General features: G+C 52.9%; 1 protein-coding gene across 1 annotated transcript; it reads right to left on the bottom strand.

Annotated features, from left to right (window-relative positions):
• Positions 1-315: 315 nt before the first annotated feature.
• On the bottom strand, positions 316-16,622 carry FN3K (fructosamine 3 kinase). Its single transcript, XM_003315783.5, has 6 exons — positions 16,159-16,622; positions 12,951-13,102; positions 10,757-10,848; positions 10,218-10,300; positions 2,613-2,735; positions 316-1,179 (listed from the first exon to the last, which is right to left on the bottom strand). Exons 1-6 carry the CDS (start codon positions 16,297-16,299, stop codon positions 841-843), a joined length of 930 nt encoding a protein of 309 aa, XP_003315831.1. The 5' UTR covers positions 16,300-16,622; the 3' UTR covers positions 316-840.
• Between the last annotated feature and the right edge of the window lie 4,088 nt (positions 16,623-20,710).

The following is a 20,710-nucleotide window of genomic DNA, read 5'->3' as shown; positions in this document are numbered from 1 at the left end:
GTGGGACGGGGGGGACCGTGGAGCGGGGCGGAGCCTGAGCATGCGTGGACGGGGAGGGGCGGGGCCTGAGCACGCGGTGGGGGGCGCGAGGCGAGCCCCGGGACCCACCCCTCAGAGCCAACCGCCCTGACACTTATTCGCGCCACGCTGGGACCCGCGCGGATCACACGGGCCCCGCGCCGAGTGGTGGCGCGCCCCAGAGCGGGAGCGGGGCCCGGAGGCCGCGGTGGGCGCTGCGCCGACTTTGGCCTTGGCTACCGGGTCCGCGTGCGTTTCCCCTGAATCGCCGCAAAAACGTCCGTGCACAGCTCGCCGTGCGTCTGGCCCTGAAAGCAGCCCCACGAGCGGAGGAAGGAGGCGCAGGACGCCAGCCGAGGCCCGCTGCGGGCTTTATTGGTCCCCAGGATCTGGGAGGGGTCGGGGGAAGGGGGACAGGGACGGGGGGACGGGGACGGAGGCACAGGGGGACGGGGGGACAGGGATGGGGGGACGGGGACAGGGGGACGGGGGGACGGCGATGGGAGATGGGGATGGGGGATGGGGACAGGGGAAACGGGGATGTGGGATGGGGACGGGGGAACGGAGACGGGGACGGGGCAGGGGGGACGGAGATGGGGGACGGGGATGGGGGTCGGGGACAGGGGGACAGGGGTATGTGGACAGGGGGACAGGGACAGGGGGACGGGGGACAGGGATGGAGGGACGGGGACGGGGGGACAGGGACAGGAGGATGGGGGGACGGGGGGATGGAGACAGAGGGACAGGGACGGGGGCACAGGGACGGGGGACAGGGACTGGGAGACGGGTACAGAGGGACAGGGGAAGGTGGGGCAGGGGCCGCTACTTGAGCAGCCTCCGCATGGTGCCCAACGAAGGGCTCCTGTACTCCCGCCCGAAGTGGTTCCAGTGGTTCAGGTAGTTAAACAGCTGGTAGAGCAGCAGCCGCTGGTCGAAGCCCGGAGCCTTGGGGATCTTCCGGTGGTAGGCGGTGAAGAAGGATCTGGGGAACCCCCCAAACATCAAGGCGATTGCCAGTTCAAACTCGGAATGGCCATAGAAGGAAGCCGGGTCGTAAATAATGGGCCCCACGTCGTCCTCAGCCACGTTTCCCGACCAGAGATCCCCGTGGAGCAACGCGGGGACAATCTCTAGGCCACAAAACAGATCCGGGATCTTCACCTACGAGAGCAACGGCTGCAGTTATCGCTGGCCTCAGGGAGCCCCGGTCTCATCACCTCGTTCTTGGAAATAAGGCAAAGCCCACTCGCGATCTGCTTCGGTGTCCAGCCCCAGCACTGCCTGCCAAGCCCAGAAATAGGGGCCACCTGACTTCAGGGGAGTCTAGCTTTGTCTAACTTAGGATTTCCTCCTAATTTAGGTCTACAAGCTCCACACAGTGGAGAACCTCCGAGGTTATAGTTTTAATCGACCTACAGAATAGGAACCAGTGTTGCGCTACCTTAGCAAACTCTGGCCACTTTTATTTCGCTACACATATATGTCTGCAGGTTTTGTTTGGTTTTGTTGTTTTTTTGAGAGGGAGTCTCGCTCTGTCACCCAGGCTGGAGTGCAGTGGCGCCATCTCGGCTCACTGCAACCTCCGCCTCCCAGATTCAAGTGATTCTCCTGCCTCAGCCTACTGAGTAGCTGGGATTACAGGCGCCCGCCACTATACCCAGCTAATTTTTGTATTTTTAGTAGAGATGGGGTTTCACCATATTGGCCAGTCTGGTCTTGAAATCCTGACCTCAGGTAATCTATCCACCTCGGCCTCCCAAAGTGCTAGGATTACAGGCTTGAGCCACCGTGCCCAGCCTAGTTTCTTCATTAATGAGTTCAAGTCTCTTTGATGTATACTCACTCTGGATTTACATGCACATTCTTTTTTAACATTTTGAGAGTTATATTTTGATTTTTTTTCTTTTTGATAGAGGATCTCACTCTGTCGTCCAGGCTGGAGTGCAATGGTGCAATCTCCCCTCACTGCAGCCTCCGCCTCCCGGGTTCAAGTGATTCTCCTGCCTCAGCCTCCCGAGTAGCTGGGATTACAGGCATGCACCACCATGCACGGTTAATTTTTGCATTTTTAGTACAGACAGCGTTTCACCATGTTGGCCAGGCTGGTCTCAAACTCCTGACCTCAAGTGATCCGCCCACCTAGGCCTCCCAAATGCTGCGATTACAGGCGTGAGCCACTGCGCCCGGCCGAGAGTTATGTTTTGAAATCAGTCACTCTGGATCATCTGGTACCCACATCTTCCCATGGGAGAGGAACAGGAAGGAGTGGACAAGTGTTACTGATAGTAAGAACAGTAATCATGGTAAACACCACCATTTACAAGCACCTGTGTTTGACATGAGGCAAGTCTGAGGCTAAATACCTGGTGACCTAGCAGTGGAGAGGGGCATGAGGAGACAAGTGTGTCTTCACTCCTCACTCCTTTCGGACTCCCTGTTGGGGGAACCCCCGCCCCTGCCCCCCTTCCTCCCTGATGTGTGCTCCAGGACTCAATGTTCCCTGCTCCAGCTCCGTTTTACAGACGACCCCGCACAAATGCGGCAGGATCATGAGAGGACCAGCTCTTTCCCAGAGAAGTCACTGCCGTGCCCACCTGTAGCCGGGACCAGAGTTCTCGTGCCTCTCGGTCAGCATAGTCCTTCTCAATGAGGTCCAGCTGCGCCTGGAGCCGGTGCCGGGCGAAAAAGGTCGGCCAGTCATCCTGCCACTCATTCACCTGGACAACAAGGGAAAAGAGGCCACTGTTGCAATTCGGAGCCAAGTGCTGCCTAAACCCTAGAGGGACCATTCAAAACCCAGCAAAGATACCTAGTAAGCCAACAAAGGAGGTAAGACAGAAACATAAAATACTCAACCCAGAGGAAGGCAGGTAAAGAGAGAACAAAGGGCAGATGAAACAAAAAACAAACTGCAAGATGACAGACTCAAAACTAACCATATGACTAAGCACATTAAATACAAATGTCAAAAATAAATACTCTTGGTAAATGACAGATTGGCAGGTTGGAAAAATAAAGCAAATCCAACAATAAGTTACGTGCAAAAAGACATTATCTATTAAAAAAAAAAAGCTTGAAAGGATAGAAAAGATATACCATGCTAACACTAGTCAAAAGAAAGCTGGAGGCCAGGCACAGTGGCTCACGCCTGCAATTCCCAGCACTTTGGGAGGCTGAGGTGGGCAGATCCCTTGAGCCCAGGAGTTAAAGACCAGTCTAGGCAACATGAGGAAACTCCATCTCTACTAAAAATACAAAATTAGCCGCGCATGGTGGTGTGGGCCTATAATCCCAGCTACTTGGGAGGCAGAGGTAGGAGAATCGCTTGAACCTGGGAGGCGGAGGTTGCAGTGAGCCGAGATCGCGCCATTGCACTCCAGCCTGGGCAACAAGAGCGAAACTCTATCTCAAGAAAAAAAAGGAAAAAAAAAAAGAAAGCTAGAGTGGCTGCATTAATACAAGACAAAGTAGATTTCAAAGCAAAGAAAATCAAGTATAGTCATTTCACAAAGGGAGTCGACTAATGAACATAATAATCCTAAATGCCTACACCTCTAATAACACAGCTTCAAAATACATAAAAGAACTGCAGGAAAAATAGATAAATCCCATATCCTGCTATTGACTCAATGGTGCCCACGCCCGTTCCTACGTTGAAGCCCTAATCCCTAATATACCTGTATTTGGAGGAAGGGCCTCTAGGAGGTAATTAGGGTTAAATAAAATCGTAAGGGTGAATTATTAATCCAACAGGATTAGTGGCCTATAAGAAAAGGAATAGAGTAGGATTTCTCTCTCCACGCACACAAATCTCAATAAATTGAGAAGAATTTAAGCATGCAAAGTATAATGAAATTCAATTAGAAATCAATAGGAAGGCCGGGCCTGGTGGCTCACGCCCATAATCCCAACACTTTGGGAGGCCGAGGTGGGCGGATCACGAGGTCAAGAGATCAAAACCATCCTGACCAACATGGTGAAACCCCATCTCTACTAAAAATACAAAAAGTAGCTGGGCGTGGTGGTGCATGCCTGTAGTCCCAGCTACTCAGGAGGCTGAGACAGGAGAATCGCTTGAAACCAAGAGGCAGCGGTTGCAGTGAGCTGAGATTGTGCCATTGCACTCCAGCCTGGCGACAGAGCAAGACTCCATCTCAGAAAAGCAAAACAAAACCAAATCAATAGGAAAAATTCTGGGAAATCCTCAAATATTTTAAAACTAAACACAGTTCTAAAATCTGTGTAAGGAAGACGTCTAAAGGGAAATTAGAAAGTGTTTTCAATTGAATGAAAGCAAAAACACAACTTATAATTTGTGAGATGCCACTAAAGCAGTACTTGGGGAAAATGTGTAGCACTAAACGTCTGTGTTAGCAAAGATCTCACAGTAATGACCTCAGCTGCTACATTAACCAACCAGAAAAAGAGCACATTAAACCTAATGTAAGCAAGAGGCCAGGCGTGGAGGCTCACACCTGTAATCCCAGCACTTTGGGAGGCCGAGGCAGGCAGATCACAAGATCAGGAGTTTGAGACCATCCTGGCCAAGATGGTAAACCCCATCTCTACTAAAAATACAAAAATTAGCCAGGCGTGGTGGCAGGTGCCTGTAGTCCCAGCTGCTTGGGAGACAGACAGGAGAATCGCTTGAAGCCGGGAGGCAGGGGATGCAGTGAGCCAAGATCGTACCACAGCACTCTAGCCTGCTCAACAGAGTGAAACTCCATCTCAACAACAATAAAAAGGATAATAAGGAAATTTTTTTTTTGAGACCAAGTTTTGTTCTTGTTGCCCAGGTGGAGTGCAATGGCACGATCTCAGCTCACTGCAACCTCCCTGCCTCCCAGGTTCAAGCAATTCTCCTGCCTCAGCCTTTCGAGTAGCTGGAATTACAGGTGCCCACCACCATGCCTGGCTAATTTTTTGGTATTTTTAGTAGAGATGGGGTTTCACCATGTTGGCCAGGCTGGTCTTGAACTCCTGACCTCAAGTGATCTGCCCACCTCGGCCTCCGAAAGTGCTGGGATTACAGGCGCGAGCCACCATGCCCAGCCTCTGAAGGACGCTTCCAAGAAAATACACAAACAACAAACTAGGAGACACTATTCGCAAATCATATATCTGGTAAAACACTCATATCCTAAATACACAAAGAAATCTCAAAACTCAATAATAAAAAAAAAACCCTATTCACAAATTGGACAAAATAATTGAACACATGGTTCACCAAAGAAGATATTTTGTCAGCAAACAGGCACACGAATAGATGCTCCACATCTTTCGTCATTACGGAAATGCAAAATAGAACCTCAGTGAGATAATATTTCATGCCCACTAGGATGGCTGTAATTTAAAACAAAAAGTCTCAAGTGTTGACAAGGATGTGGAGGAACTGGAACTCCCATATGCTGCTGGTGGGAATGCAACATGGTGCAACCACTTTGGAAAAGACTTTGGTAGTTTCTTTTTTTTTTTGAGACGGAGTCTTGCTCTGTCGCCCAGGCTGGAGTGCCGTGGCGAGATCTCGGCTCACTGCACGCTCCGCCTCCCGAGTTCACGCCATTCTCCTGCCTCAGCCTCCCAAGTAGCTGGGACTACAGGCGCCCGCCACCACGCCCGGTTAATTTTTTGTATTTTTTAGTAGAGACGGGGTTTCACTGTGTTAGCCATGGGGGTTTCACTGTGTTAGCCATGATGGTCTCGATCTCCTGACCTTGTGATCCACCTGCCTCAGCCTCCCAAAGTGCTGGGATTACAAGTGTGAGCCACCGCACCCGGCCAGTAGTTTCTTAAAGAGCTAAATATGGACCTACCATATGACACAGTCATCCCCCTCCTAGGTATTTACCCGAGATAAGTGGAAGTATTTGTCCAGACCAAGATTTGTACACAAAGGTTCACAGCGGCTTATTTGTATGAGCAAAAACTGGAAATGATCCAGAAATCCATCCACATGTGAATGGATAAACAGGCTGTGTTAGATCCGTACAGGGGAATCGGCTTTTGACACATGCAACATGGACGCGTATCACAGATGAATATCAAAGGATTTTAGACTTGGATAAATATCAGCATGATTATGCTGAGTGAGAGTGTGCGGAAAAGCAAGACAGATCAGATTGTTACTGTGTCTGTGTAGAAAGAAGTAGACATAGGAGACTCCATTTTGTTCTGTACTAAGACAAATTCTTCTGCCTTGAGATTCTGTTAATCTATGACCTTACCCCCAACCCCGTGCTCTCTGAAACGTGTGCTGTGTCAAACTCAGGGTTAAATGGATTAAGGGCGGTGCAAGATGTGCTTTGTTAAACAGATGCTTGAAGGCAGCATACTCGTTAAGAGTCATCACCACTCCCTAATCTCAAGTACCCAGGGACACAAACACTGTGGAAGGCCGCAGGGACCTCTGCCTAGGAAAGCCAGGTATTGTCCAAGGTTTCTCCCCATGTGACAGTCTGAAATATGGCCTCGTGGGAAGGGAAAGACCTGACTGTCCCCCAGCCCAACACCCGTAAAGGGTCTGTGCTGAAGAGGATTAGTATAAGAGGAAGGCATGCCTCTTGCAGTTGAGACAAGAGGAAGGCATCTGTCTCCTGCCCGTCCCTGGGCAATGGAATGTCTCAGTATAAAACCCAATTGTACCTTCCATCTACTGAGATAGGGAAAAACCGCCTTAGGGCCGGAGGTGGGACCTGCGGGCAGCAATACTGCTTTGTAAAGCATTGAGATGTTTATGTGTATGCATATCTAAAGCACAGCACTTAATCCTTTACCTTGTCTATGATGCAAAGACCTTTGTTCATATGTTTGTCTGCTGACCCTCTCCCCACTATTGTCTTGTGACCCTGACACATCCCCCTCTCGGAGAAACACCCACGAATGATCAATAAATACTAAGGGAACTCTGAGGCTGGCAGGATCCTCCATATGCTGAACGCTGGTTCCCTGGGTCCCCTTATTTCTTTCTCTATACTTTGTCTCTGTGTCTTTTTCTTTTCCAAGTCTCTCGTTCCACCTAACGAGAAACACCCACAGGTGTGGAGGGGCAACCCACCCCTTCATGAGAGAAGCAGACAGAAGACATACCACATGATTCTATTTATATTAAATTCCACAAGATGCAAACTAATCTACAATGACAACACCAATGAATGGTTGCCCAGGGGCAGGGAAGGGCACAAGGAACCTTTTGGGGGTAATCAGTATACTCACCTTGACTGTGGTAAAAGGTTCACAGGTACAAACATCAAAATGTACCAAATTATACATTTTAAATGGGTGCAATTTATGTCAGATTACACCTCTGTAGAGAAAAATACAAAGCTGATTTTATACAAAGGGTTATTTTGTAAAACTCCTTTGGGGAGGACCGCTCTGGTCAGTGGCCCCCACCAAGAATCTCCCTGCACATGGGTGCTGTGGTGACTCGGCCCCTGGGCTCCCCCTCTGGTGCTGTGTGCACCTCAAGAGCAGGACGGAAAGGCCCCTCCCCATAGCCTGGCTGTCAGATCCCCAGCTCAGAGGTGCACCGTGCAGCCTCCCGTTATTTCCCATTTGCCTGCCCAAGCTCCCAGCGTCTGAGCTCTGTCCTCTTTCTGCAAGACAACCAGGTTTAGTGCTGGAAGCAGGCGACCAGCCTGGGCTAGCCCAGTCCCTCCACCTGAACAGAGGGGCTGTGATCCTCCAAGCTACCCGGGGAAGGTGCCACCTGGCTACACAGCTGGTCCCAATGACCAGGCCTCCCCTGACAGAGGGGCTGCGTCATGGTCAGGGCCTGTGGTCTGAAGCCAGACTGAGGGTCGAAGCCCAGCTGCCCTGCTGACAAGCTCCACGGACCCAGGCGTGAACTCTGCATGTCACTTTCCTCATGTATAAAACGGATCAGTGACATTATCTGCCTGGTTACCTGCTAGGGCAAGTGGGTGAGTTGAGTTCAATGAAGTGCTTAGAAGGGTGCCTGTATGTGGCAGTGTACAGAGCATGGGGCAAGCACCACAGCCGACCCAGCTGGCAGCCCCAGGGGGCCTTACTGCCCAGGTGTCTGAGGAGCCCGCCGCTCAGCCCTGCCCCCCAGTGGCTGCAGCACACATTCCCCCAGGACCCATTGAGCCCTCCCAAGGAGTGGGAAGCCTCCGGAACCTGGTGCTGTCTGAGGCACAACAAGCAGGAAGCAGGGCAGGTGTCCTCCCTGGCCCCCTACCCTTCCTAGCCAGGCTGCACCTGATCTGAGGTGGGTTCCTTGATCCTGGAGTCCAAGGGGCATTGAGGGGCTCCCTGTGCTCCAAACAGACTAGCCCCCTTCTCGTCTGCTTCACACACAGGGGCTCTGGGTAAGATTTCACTTCATTTCTTTGAAACACCACTCTGCTGGGCCAGCCAAGTCCTGTAGAGCCCACCACTTGCAGCCCTTGACCTCAGCATCCACAGCAGGACCACAGGACCACAAGCTGCACCCAGCCGTGCTCACCTGGACAGGTGAAGAGGGTGCTGCTCACTGGCTCCGGACAGGTGTGTGACCCCAGGGGAGCCAGCTGTGGCTGAGATCTCGGGGGTCTCGGTAAATCTGGTAAGCTCCATGTGCAGTTCTAGCGAGCCCAGATGTGAGGACTGCCTGTTGGCTGGGAACCCTAAATCTGCTTGGGCTTCATGAGGATCTTGCCCCAGGTGACCTCCAGCTGGGAGAATCACCCTCTACCCACACCAGGGAGAGCTTGGTCATTGTCCGCAGGGACCCAACTAGTCAGGACAGGCGTCGACGAGGAGACAGATTTGAAAGTATTCTCTCTTCAAGAAGCAGTGACTTTGAACTAGCTCTTATATAATGGGTGCTGTGTTCCTAACAAAACCAAAATATGGTCCAATATTGGCTTCTTCAAGGGAAGCACAGGGCAGTTGGGCTGTCCAAAGTCTTCTTTGGAAGTTCACAGATTTCAAAGATGATGGTTCTAGAGGCCCCAGTATTATTCAGCCATAAAAAGGAATATGTAAAGAAACGTGTGGCCTAGCCATAGAATGGAATATTATTCAGCCATAAAAGAATAACATTCTAACACCTGCTACAACATGGAAGAGCCGTGAAACATGATGCTGAGTGAAAGATACAAAAGATCACATATTATGTGTTTCCACTCATATAACATATCCAGAAAATTCAAAGAGACAGAAGGTACATTAGAGGTTGCCAGGGACCAGGAAAGGGGGAAATGGGGAGTGACTGCTAATGGGTTCTGCTTTAGGATAATGAAAATGTTCTGGCCAGGCATGGTGGCTCACACCTGTAATCCCAGCACTTTGGGAGGCCAAGGTGGGTGGATCACCTGAGGTCGGGAGTTCAAGACCAGCCTGACCAACATGGAGAAACCCCGTCTCTACTAAAAATACAACATTAAGGCCAGGCGCGGTGGCTCATGCCTGTAATCCCAGCACTTTGGGAGGCCGAGGAGGGCAGATCACCTGAGGTCAGGAGTTCGAGACCAGCCTGGTCAACATGAAACCCCATCTCTACTAAAAATACAAAAATTAGCCGGGTGTGGTGGTGCATGCCTGTAATCCCAGCTACTTGAGAGGGTGAGACAGGAGAACCGCTTGAACCCAGGAGGCCGATGTTGCGGTGGGTCGAGATCGTGCCATTGCACTCCAGCCTGGGCAACAAGGGCAAAATGCCGTCTCAAAAAAAAAAAAGAAAAGAAAAGAAAGAAAATGTTCTGGAGTTAAACAGCAGTGATGGTTGCACACCATCGTGAATGTACTAAAAACCAATTAATTCTAATCCTTTAAAATGGTGGATCTTATGTGAATTATATTTCAATTGTATCTAAATAAATAATAATTTGTAAAGGCCTCAGGAGAGGAGCTGAGTAATCAGCACTTAATCCCTGACTTTGCACACTACCCATCACCCACTGTCTCCAGTCCCTCAGACTCATCAGGAGCCTTGTGCAACACAACCTTTGCACTTGAGGCTCGCTCTGCTTGGAATGCTGATCTGCCTGCCCCAGCATGTCCCATGACCCTGCCCAGCTCAGCTCAGTGACCCTCAGCATCTGCTCTCCCCATTCCAGGTATCAACAGCTTCTACTCTGCTTTCAGAAATCAAGTAGTCAATCTTGCTGGTGCTTGGGGGATTAGCATTCTGTCACGTATAAAGAGTGGGTGACCAGCATTAGGGCATCAGGGAACACCCTCACCCAGGCACTCACCTGCGGGATGAAGCCGCAGCACGTCACCGTGTGGAAGCCGAACTTGTTCACATACTGAGGCTCAGCACCCTCACCTCTTCGGCCTGTTGACAGAGATCCTTGGCCTGAAGGAGCTGTTTGTCTTTCTCTTAAATGCCAGACCTCAGCAGAGCATCAGTACAAGCCTGGGCTACGCATGCTAGAATATAGGTGGTCTGAGGATGTACTACATACAGTAGCAATTAGTCAATATATGGATCTGCCAGGACACTCCTACCTCAAGCACACTAGACAGCAGGGCTGGGTATAAAAGGGGTTATTATTACCTCAAGCACACTAGACAGGAGGGCTGGGTATAAAAGGGATCATGTGCCAATTCTACTAGCTTATCAGCTACATCAAAATTCTTACTTAATAATCTCATTTTCATAATGTAGTGTAAAGACAGACAGTATACAACTCAACCTATTATTGAAATGCCACCAAGAAGTACCATGAGCACCCATCTAGGGTAGACAATGTGGCTGGGTCAAGGGTACCCAAAAGCAATCTGAACATACCCACTGTGTTCTCCTCCTCCTTCAACTTCTCCCTGAGCTTCTGGTTGTAAAGATGCAAATCTGCCATCTGCTCTCCAAGTTTTGATGCTTGACTGAGGAAAGAAGAAATGCAGCTAATTAAAATAACAAATAATAAATAACACCACCCAGTTTGTTCCATTTTGAGAAATGTTTTAAATATATTGAAAACTATTCTCCATTCTTCAAACAATAAAAAGTGAACACCAGGCGATGACTCTTTCTTTTTCTTTTTCTTTCTTTTCTGGGGCCAGGCCTTGCTCTGTCATCCGGGCTGGAGTGCAGTGGCACAATCGTGGCTCACTGCAGCTTTGACTTCTAGGGCTCAAGCAATCCTCCCACCTCAGCCTCACAACCAGCTGGGACCACATGCCTGTGCCACCATTCCTGGCTTTTTTTTTTTGTAGAGATGGGGTCTCCTCCTGCCTCGGCTTTCCAAAATACTGGGATTACAGGTGTGAACCACCACGCCCAGCACTGGCAAAGACTCTTTCCAGAAAATAACATCATGTAATTACAAAGAGGAATTAACCAAGTGAGCTTCAACAGAAGTCTTAGGAGGTACCAGGAATTAAGGGAGGAGTGCTGAAAAAGTAATGATAAGTGAAAATGCAGGGCCAAGCATAGTGGCACAGTGGCTCAGGCCTATAGTACCAGGACTTTGGGAAGCCAAGGCAGGCAGATCATGAGGCCAGGAGTTCCAGACCAGCCTGGTCAATATGGTGAAACCCCATCTCTACTAAAAATACAAAAATTAGCCAGGCATGGTGGTGCACCTGTAGTCCCAGCTACTCTGCAGGCTGAGGCAGAAGAATCATTTGAGCCCAGGAGGCAGAGCTTGCAGTGAGCCTAGACTGCGCCACTGCACTCCAGCCTGGGCGACAGAGTAAGACTCTGTCTCAAAAAACAAAAAAAAAAGAAAGAAAAAGCAAAAGAAAAAGATGGACTGGGTGTGGTGGCTCACACCTGTAATCCCAACACTTTGGGAGGCCAAGGCAGGCGGATCACTGAGGTCAGGAGTTTGAGACCAGTCTGGCTAACATGCTACTAAAAATACAAAAATTAGGCCGGGCGCGGTGGCTCACGCCTATAATCCCAGCACTTTGGGAGGTCAAGGCGGGTAGATCATGAGGTCAGCAGATCGAGACCATCCTGGCTAACATGGTGAAACCCCGTCTCTACTAAAAATACAAAAAATTAGCCGGGCGTGGTGGCGGGCGCCTGTAGTCCCTTCTACTCGGGAGGCTGAGGCAGGAGAATGGCGTCAACCCAGGAGGCAGAGTTTGCAATGAGCCAAGATCGCGCCACTGCACTCCAGCCTGGGTGACAGAGCGAGACTCCGTCTCAAAAAAAAAAAAAAAAAAAAAATTAGCTGCGTGAGGTGGTGGGGTGCCTGTAATCCCAGCCACTCGGGAGGCTGAGACAAGAGAATTGCTTGAACCCAGGAGGCAGAGTTTGCAGTGAGCCAAGATTGCATCACTGCACTCCAGCCTGGGAAACAGAGCAAGACTCTGTCTCGGAAAAATAAAATAAAATAAAAATAAAGTACAAAGCAAATGATGGGTTCAAATATACTTATTTTGGCCAGGTGTGGTGGCTCAGGCCTGTTATCCCAGCACTTTGGGAAGCCGAGGTGGGTGGATCACTTGAAGTCAGAAGTTTGAGACCAACCCGGCCAACATGGTGAAACCCCATCTCTACTAAAAATACAAAAATTAGCCAGGTGTGGTGGTGGACACCTGTAGTCCCAGCTACTCAGGAGGCTGAGGTGGGAGAATCATTTGAACCCTGGGGGCAGAGGTTGCAGTGAGCCGAGATTGCACCACTGCACTGCACTCTAGCCTGGGCAACAGAGCGAGACTGTGTTTCAAAAAAAAAAAAAAATATATATATATATATATATATATTTTATGCAGCCTCATTACAGCCAAACTTATCTAGGAAAACCAGTCACATACCAGAAAGCAGTAACTTTTTATCTCCATTAAGAATGGCAGGGTGGAACTCTTGGCCCTGCCTCTGATAACCGGGCAGTTGTGTGGACGGCTCAGCCACAGGCTTCTCCCTGTTTCTGTCTCCCTCCCCATCTCTATCCCTTTCTCTGTCTCTCTCTGTCTGTCTCTGAGTCTCTCTCTGCCTGTACACATGTGTGCATATGGGTCTCACACTCACTCACCTGCTCAAGCTCCTCATCTTCAAATGCTCCATCACAAAGGCGGCCCCACCTCCCGGCAGGTCGATGACCTTCATGGGCCTCGGCACCCGCACCAGGCCCGTGCTCCGGAGGGCCTCCAGGCTGGCCACCTCCCCCTCAAACATCTGCCGGGCCTGCATCGAGAACACAGCCTTGTCAGCCTTGTTGACTCAGCCAGGGCCTCTGCCCACTGGGCCCTTGACGGAAGCTACCACGTGGGAGTCACAAGGACCTTCAGTCACTGATAGCTGGCTCTGGCTGGGAGCTGGCGTCCACCACAGAGGGCAGGGTGCAGAGGGGCCCCCCGTCGGAGACGAGAGGCTGCAAGGCTGAGGCTGAGCCTGGGGCGTGAGGGATGTGGGGTCTGCAGGCTGCTGTGACAGGAGGATGCACAGGCCATGTGTGGGTGCCAGGGAGCACTGAGGGCGTGGGGAGGTGTGAGTGAACCAAGGTCCAGAGCTGGACCCCCGGGTTACCCACCTTCCTTGCTGCCTCTTAGGGTGGGGCAGCCACAGCAGAGGCCTCACTGGAGCTAACTTGGGCACACACGTCGGGCAGGGAAGAAGAGGGCTGGGCCCATCAGGTGGGGCCTCAGGTCCAGGGCAGGGGCTGGGAAGGTAAAAGGCACCGCACACCCGGCCGGCCCCCAACGCCTCCCATGGGACCTGGGCCTTCCTGTTTCTGAAATATTCCCACAAACATTCCAGTTTGCAGTTAGGTGAACTCTCACCTCACGTACAGTACACATTGGTTGAAAACATGCATTGATGAGCGTGGTCTGTGAATACCTTGGCCTATAGAATTGCATGTTTGTTTTGAGACAGGGTCTCACTCTGTCACCCAGGCTGGAGGGCAGTGGCATGATCTCAGCTCACGGCAGCCTCCGCCTCCTGGGTTCAAACGATTCTCCTGCTTCAGCCTCCTGAGTAGCTGGGATTACAGGTGTGGGCCACCCCACCCCGCTGTGTTTTTCTGTATTTTTACTAGAGATGGAGTTTCACCGCCGTGCGTGGTGGCTCGCACCTGTAATCCCAGCACTTTGGGAGGCCGAGGCGGGCGGATCACGAGGTCAAGAGATCGAGACCATCCTGGCTAACACGGTGAAACCTCGTCTCTACTAAAAATACAAAAAATTAGCCAGGCATGGTGGCGGGCACCTGTAGTCCCAGCTACTCGGGAGGCTGAGGCAGGAGAATGGAGTGAACTGGGAGGTGGAGCTTGCAGTGAGCCGAGATTGCACCACTGCACTCCAGCCTGGGCGACAGAGCAAGACTCCGTCTCAAAAAAAAAAAAAGAGATGGAATTTCACCATGATGGCCAGGCTGGTCTCGAACTCCTGGCCTCAAGTGATCCACCTGCCTCAGTCTCCCAAAGTGTAGGATTGCATGTTTAAAAAAATCAAACCTCATGAATGAGACCAAAGCATCTGCTGGTGCACACGAAGAGAACGCCCTTTCCTTCAAAGCACCCCAGGGAAAGCCCAGGCACAGCCTCCCCAGCCTGGCAGCCCTGGCCAGCCTGCACCGAGGGTGGGTGTGAGCGTCCACAGGTGGGAGGGCGGCCGGCACACCCCAGCCCTGCTCCAGGGCGAGCCCCCCATGCACCAGGCCAGGAACTCCCAGCCTTGGGGCTGCTAAGCCCCAGGGGCCCCAGCGTCACCTGCTCTTATGCATGGACTGAGCAGCTACTGTGTGCCGGCCCCTCGTAGGGGTGGGAGGGAAGGAGGGGTCTCACCCTGCAGAGCTTTCAGGACCAGCTGAGGAAGTTTCCCAGGGCCTGTGGGAAGCCTGAACCAAAAACTGCTTCCCTGTGAGTGGGACTCCCCACTTTGAGGGATTTGGTTCTGAGCCGGCAGAGCAGGTGATGCCGGAGGATCCGATCGCATGCCCAGGCTGCATGGCTCTGGTGTTCCTCCTGCCAGCACTCCCCACCAGGACCCCTGCTGCCCCTCAGAGAGCTCCCCCACCAGAGTGTGCAGGCCTTTCTGAGCCCACTCGGGCCGGGAGGGCACCCAGGCCTGCCTTTCTCCACCTGCCGGCTCTCAAGGCTGAAGCTAACCTTCTCCACTTCCTCCGTTAACATCTTCCATACTTTTTTTTTTTGAGACGGAGTTTCGCTCTTGTTGCCCAGGCTGGAGTGCAATGGCGCGATCATGGCTCACTGCAACCTCCATCTCCTGGGTTCAAGCAATTCTCCTGCCTCAGCCTCCCGAGTAGCTGGGATTACAGGCCAGTGGCACCACATCCGGCTAATTATTGCATTTTTTAGTAGAGACGGGGTTTCTCCATGTTAGTCAGGCTGGTCTTAAACTCCCGACCTCAGGTGATCCACCTGCCTCAGCCTCCCGTAGTGCTGAGATTACAGGCGTGAGCCACCGCGCCCGGCCTTTTTTTTTTTTTTTTTTTTTTTTTTTTTTTTTTTTTTTTGAGATGGAGTCTCACTCTGTTACCCAGGCTGGAGTGCAGTGGCGTGATCTTGATCTGGGCTCACTGCAACCTCTGCCTCCCGGGTTCAAGCGATTCTCCTACCTCAGCCTCCCCAGTATCTGGGATTACAGGCCCGTGGCACCACATCCGGCTAATTATTGCATTTTTTGGTAGAGACGGGGTTTCACCATGTTGGCCAGGATGGTCTCAAACTCCTGACCTCAGGGATCCACTCACCTCGGCCTCCCAAAGTGATGGGATTACAGGTGTGAACCACCGCGCCCGGCCTTCCATACATTCTTAAACAGAACTATTTTCAGCAGGAGATAGAAATCAGGTCTAAACACAGGCAAGGCCTGTGTGAAGGAGAACGCTGGCCTGGCCCGTGGGGTCCCTGCCAGGGGCCCAGCCATGTCTCTGCTTCTTTCCCACTGCCAGGAGGCCGGTGAGCTGAGAAGGGCGGCCCAGAGCTGAGCCAAGGACCCCAAGCCTCACATCCCTCGACGCTTGCTGGATAGAAAAGTTAAAACCACCCCTAGAAGCCTGTGCGCTGCGCATGGAGGCCAAAGGAAGGTCACGGATCGTGCAGACACAAACCTTCACAGAACGCTTGAGCCGGGCTCACCCAGCAGGTGCCACCTCCCAAGGGCCAAAGCTGATCCCTCCCCAGGCCCAGCCCCAGGAAATGCGCCTGCCCCCGACCCCTCCGCCTCCCCAGGCCCCGCAGAGACCCGCAGAGCCCCCGCCTGCGCACGGGCCAGCACCTGCGTCCTGCGGTTGACTTTGACGAACACTGGGCCTGCGTCCGTGTCGTAGGCTCGGCCCTCGCTGATGCAGCCGGCGCCGGGGCCGCCGAAGGCCCGCAGGGTCGCGGTGCGCAGCTCGGCGCGCAGCAGCTGCTCCATGGAGTGCGGGGCGCGGGACTCTGCTAGCTCGGAAGCCCCGGTCGGCTGAGGCGCTGCGGGGCGGGGCGGGACCGCGCGGCGCGTGACCCCGGGCGGCGGGAGGGGCTGGGCTCGCCGCGCGCTCCCCGCGTTCGTCCGGCTTCGCGCTTCTTGCGCCCGGGATTCGGGGGAAGCAGCCGGGAGTCCGCGCAGCTCTTCGCGGGCGCGCTGGGGCTTGAGCTCCCTGCAGGGACCCGGTATCCCTGCCCCGCAGCGGACGCAGGTCCGGCCCTCGGCCCGGGCGCTGGTTACAGGCCTGGCCGGCTTCCCACACTGCAGACCAGGCCGGGCCCAGCGGCCCCCGTGATGACGTGGGGCTTGCGCACTGGGGTGCCAGGTGCCAATCGGAGAGAGAGGCTGACGTGGGGGCTCCGATGGCACGCGCTGACCCGGCCCAGGGTGGGGCCGCTGATTCCAGGACGTCCTGGGAAAGGGACTTGAGACACAGGAATGCCCACGCGCGCCCATGCATGCATACACGTGGGTACACACGCGTGCACACGAGCAGGTGCGCACCTGAGCCCAGTCTATGCTGAAGTCATTTGACGTGAAGGTTTTTTTATTGTTTGTTTTTTGTGTTTTTAAGAGCTGGAGTCTCTGTCACCCAGGCTGGAGTGCAGTGGTGCGATCTCGGCTCACTGCAAGCTCCGCCTCCCGGGTTCACGCCATTCTCCTGCCTCAGCCTCCCGAGTAGCTGGGACTACAGGCGCCCGCCACCACGCCCGGCTAATATTTTTGTATGTTTTAGTAGAGACAGGGTTTCACCATGTGAGCCAGGATGGTCTCAATCTCCTGACCTCGTGATCCACCCGCCTCGGCCTCCCAAAGTGCTGGGATTACAGGCGTCAAGCCACCGCGCCCGGCCTGCCCAGCTACATTTTGTAGTTTTAGTAGACATGGGGTTTCCCCATGTTGGCCAGGTGACCTGCGTGCCTCAGCCTCCCAAAGTGCTGGGATTACAGCCGTGAACCACCGCGCCCGGCCATGCATGAGGTTTTAATCAATAAATCTGTTTTTTTAGGGCCCCAACAATTGTCTTTTCCCACAGAGATGCAGGGGTCCTGCTGCGGGGAGGGAGCCTTTGGGAGCTGCCTATCCCCGCCGTCCTGCCCACTTGCTCAGCTGGGCTGGGGTCATCGGGAGGCTCCTTAACTCCTACATCTGGCACCTCGGCCAGGATCACTGGAACCTGGGCTTAGCGGTCACTGTCAAGCAGGACATGTCCATGTGGCCTCCTGGTGTGGCCTGAGCTTCACTGAACATGGAGGCCAGGTTCGAAGAGTGAGCACTCGGAGAGCCAGGGCTCCCAGAGAGCTGGCAGAAGCAAAGGCCTTTTCTGACCTGGCCTCAGAAACCACACACCATCATTTCCACCTCCTTCCATCGGTCTCCAAAGCCACAATCAAGGCAAGGGGATCCACAGCCACCTCTCTTTTTTTTTGAGACAGGGTCTTGCTCTGTCACCCAGGCTGGAGTGCAATCTCAGCTCACTGCAACCTCCACCTCCTGGGTTCAAGCGATTCTCCTACCTCAGCTTCCTGAGTAGCTGGAATTACAGGCACACGTCACCACGCCCCGCTAATTTTTGTATTTTTAGTAGAGACGGGGTTTCACCATGTTGGCCAGGATGGTCTCAAACTCCTGGCCTCAGGTGATCCGCCTGCCTCAGCCTCCCAATGTGCTGGGATTACAGGTGTGAGCCATGGCACCCGGCCAAGCAGCCACCTCGTGACAGGAGTGGCAGGGCTGCCGCAGAACAGCAGGTAGGACAGGAGGATGACTGTGGTGTCTGCAGAAAGGGCATGTGCCAGTCCCTGGCTTTTTCTCATCTGAAGCCCACCCTGCTATTGCATCTTGACAGAAGGTTCCTGACAGGCCAGTGTGAGCTCTCGTACGTCTGTAAATTTCTTTCTTCCTAGTTGACAGTTTGGCTGGGTATCAAATTCCAGCTTGGAGATCAGACCGTGTTCTTTAGGAACCGAGAAGCTGCCAGCTCCAGTTTTGATGTTAAGAAGCTTATGGCCATTTCGGTTCTTATTCTTTGTGTGGAAACTGTTCTATCTCTGCAAGCTTTTAGGGTCTTCTCTGTGACACCAGTGAAAAATTCCCCAGGGAGGTGTCAGGGTGAGTCTCCTGTCATCCCCTGGACAGGACTGGTGGGTCCTCCAATCCTGGGACAGCTTTTAGCTCTTCATGGGGTTCTCCCTCTGTATTCTTGGTTCTCTTTTTTGGAATTCCAACACTGTGGTCTAGAGTCAGTCCTCTCTGTTACCACCTCAAAGCCCCTTGTAATTTTTCTTCATACAACTCATGAGTCTACAGTCAGATATTAGGCGTCACACAGAGAACCGTACGAGTGCTCAGGTCTCTCAGTGAGAAGAGGTGCCTGAATGAAGAAACAGATATGCAGGCACCAGGCTAGGAAGTCCTCTATGTTGGGGGTTAAGAGCTGTTGAAGATTCAAGGGCAGGGCAGTTAAGTGATCCCAAGTTTCTTAGAGAATTAGTAGTGTAAATTGTATGGTGTGCAAATAATACTGTTTTTAAAACGACCTGTATCGGCTGGTTGCAGTGGCTCATGCCTGTAATCCCAGCTCTTTGGGAGGCCGAGGTGGGTAGATCACAAGGTCAGGAGTTCAAGACCAGCCTGATCAACTTGGTGAAACCCTATCTCTACGAAAAATACAAAAAAATTTTAGTCGGGCATGGTGGCACACACCTGTAATCCCAGCTACCTGGGAGGCTGAGGCAGGAGAATTGCTTGAGCCTGGGAGAGGAGGTCGTACTGAGCCGAGATCACGCCACTGCATTCCAGCCTGGGTGACAGAACAAGACTCCGTCGCAAACAAAACAGAACCTGCCCTCTGTCTGGTTTCCTGTTCTGGAGTGGTACCACCCATCTTTTTCCCCATCCGCCTGGATGTCTTAGCACAGGGCCTGGTCTGCGGTGCTGGTCAGGTGTCGGGGCCGCCCATGCTTGTGATCCTACCATCAGCCCAGAGGAGAGGCGTGGACGGAGTAGAGGTGGGATGTGGACCTCAAGCTGGAGGAATCAAGGAGGACCCAAGAAAGGGGCCTGGCACAGACATGGGCAGGGTGTGGGGAGACCACAGGACAGAGCTGAGCCTGGCTACGGAGCTGGCGCCACCCAGGCCTGGGTTGTGGGCTCGATGAAGGAAGTCCGAGAATGATATCCTAACCTCATCCACCCTCCCCATCTCCTCTCGGCTCCCCTGGGCCACCCCAAGCAGAGGCCAGCTGGTTAATGGAGTGGTTCAGGCAGAGGCGTGCATGGGTGGAGGTGGGATGTGCAGAAGTGGCACAGGCTTCAGTGAAATACGTGGACGAGCCGGTGGCACTGCTCCCTCTCTCTCACCACCCTGTCCTGGCCCCTCCATGGCTCCTGGGCCTTTGCCCTTCTCACAGTCCTGCTTACCCACTCACAGGAAAGCCCCCCCCGCCCCAGCCCTCTCCCTGCTGCCTGGAATTCCCCCTCCAATATACCCCTTACAGTGCACCCTTACATCATCTTTCCAAGCTACAGGTCTTCCCCACCCCGAGATGGAGTCTTGCCCTGTCTCCAAGTTGGAGTGCAGTAACGCGATCTCGGCTCACTGCAACCTCCGCCTCCCGAGTTTAAGCAATTCTCCTGCCTCAGCCTCCCGAGTAGCTGAGATTGCAGGCGCACGTTACCACGCCCAGCTAATTTTCATATTTGTGGTAGAGACAGGGTTTTGCCATGTTGGCCAGGCTGGTCTCGAACTCCTGACCTCAGGTGATCCGCCCGCCTCGGCCTCCCAAAGTGCTGGGATGACAGGCATGAGCCACTGCGCCTGGCCGCTTTAGGCGCACTTTCATTAAAAGGATGAAAAGTAAAACGCTTTGGGACAGAAGGCTTGACTTCAGGTATCTAAAGATTCACTTCTGTGGGAAAGCTGATGCTCTGTGTTAGATTAGGTGTTTTGATATAATCCCACTTACAGTAAGAAATAAAAAGTAGAGCCACATTGCCCCCAAGATCCCAAAGATGAGAACTGAGAGTCCTGGATGGGAGCTCAGGACAACCACCATTTCCCTGGACTTCCTCCCCGGAGGTCCTAGCGATGTTCACGGCTGCCCAAAGAGAACAAACCTCTTCCAGCTGTTCCCTTGACCGAGGAGTCTCGGAGCTGTGTCCACAGCCCAGTCCCTCTGTGCTATCAGATGTCAACACAGCAGCCTGCAAGGACATAGCACACAGCTGTCCCTTAAAACTATGTCTCCAGGCCGGGCGTGGTGGCTCACGCCTGTAATCCCAGCACTTTGGGAGGCTGAGGTGGGTGGATCACGAGATCAGGAGTTCAAGACCAGACTGGCCAAGATGGTAAAACCCC

Source organism: Pan troglodytes, chromosome 19 (assembly GCF_028858775.2).
Source record: "Pan troglodytes isolate AG18354 chromosome 19, NHGRI_mPanTro3-v2.0_pri, whole genome shotgun sequence".
Lineage (NCBI taxonomy): Eukaryota > Metazoa > Chordata > Mammalia > Primates > Hominidae > Pan > Pan troglodytes.
Note: the sequence above shows the minus strand (reverse complement) of the source record. Positions and strands in the feature narration are given on the sequence as shown.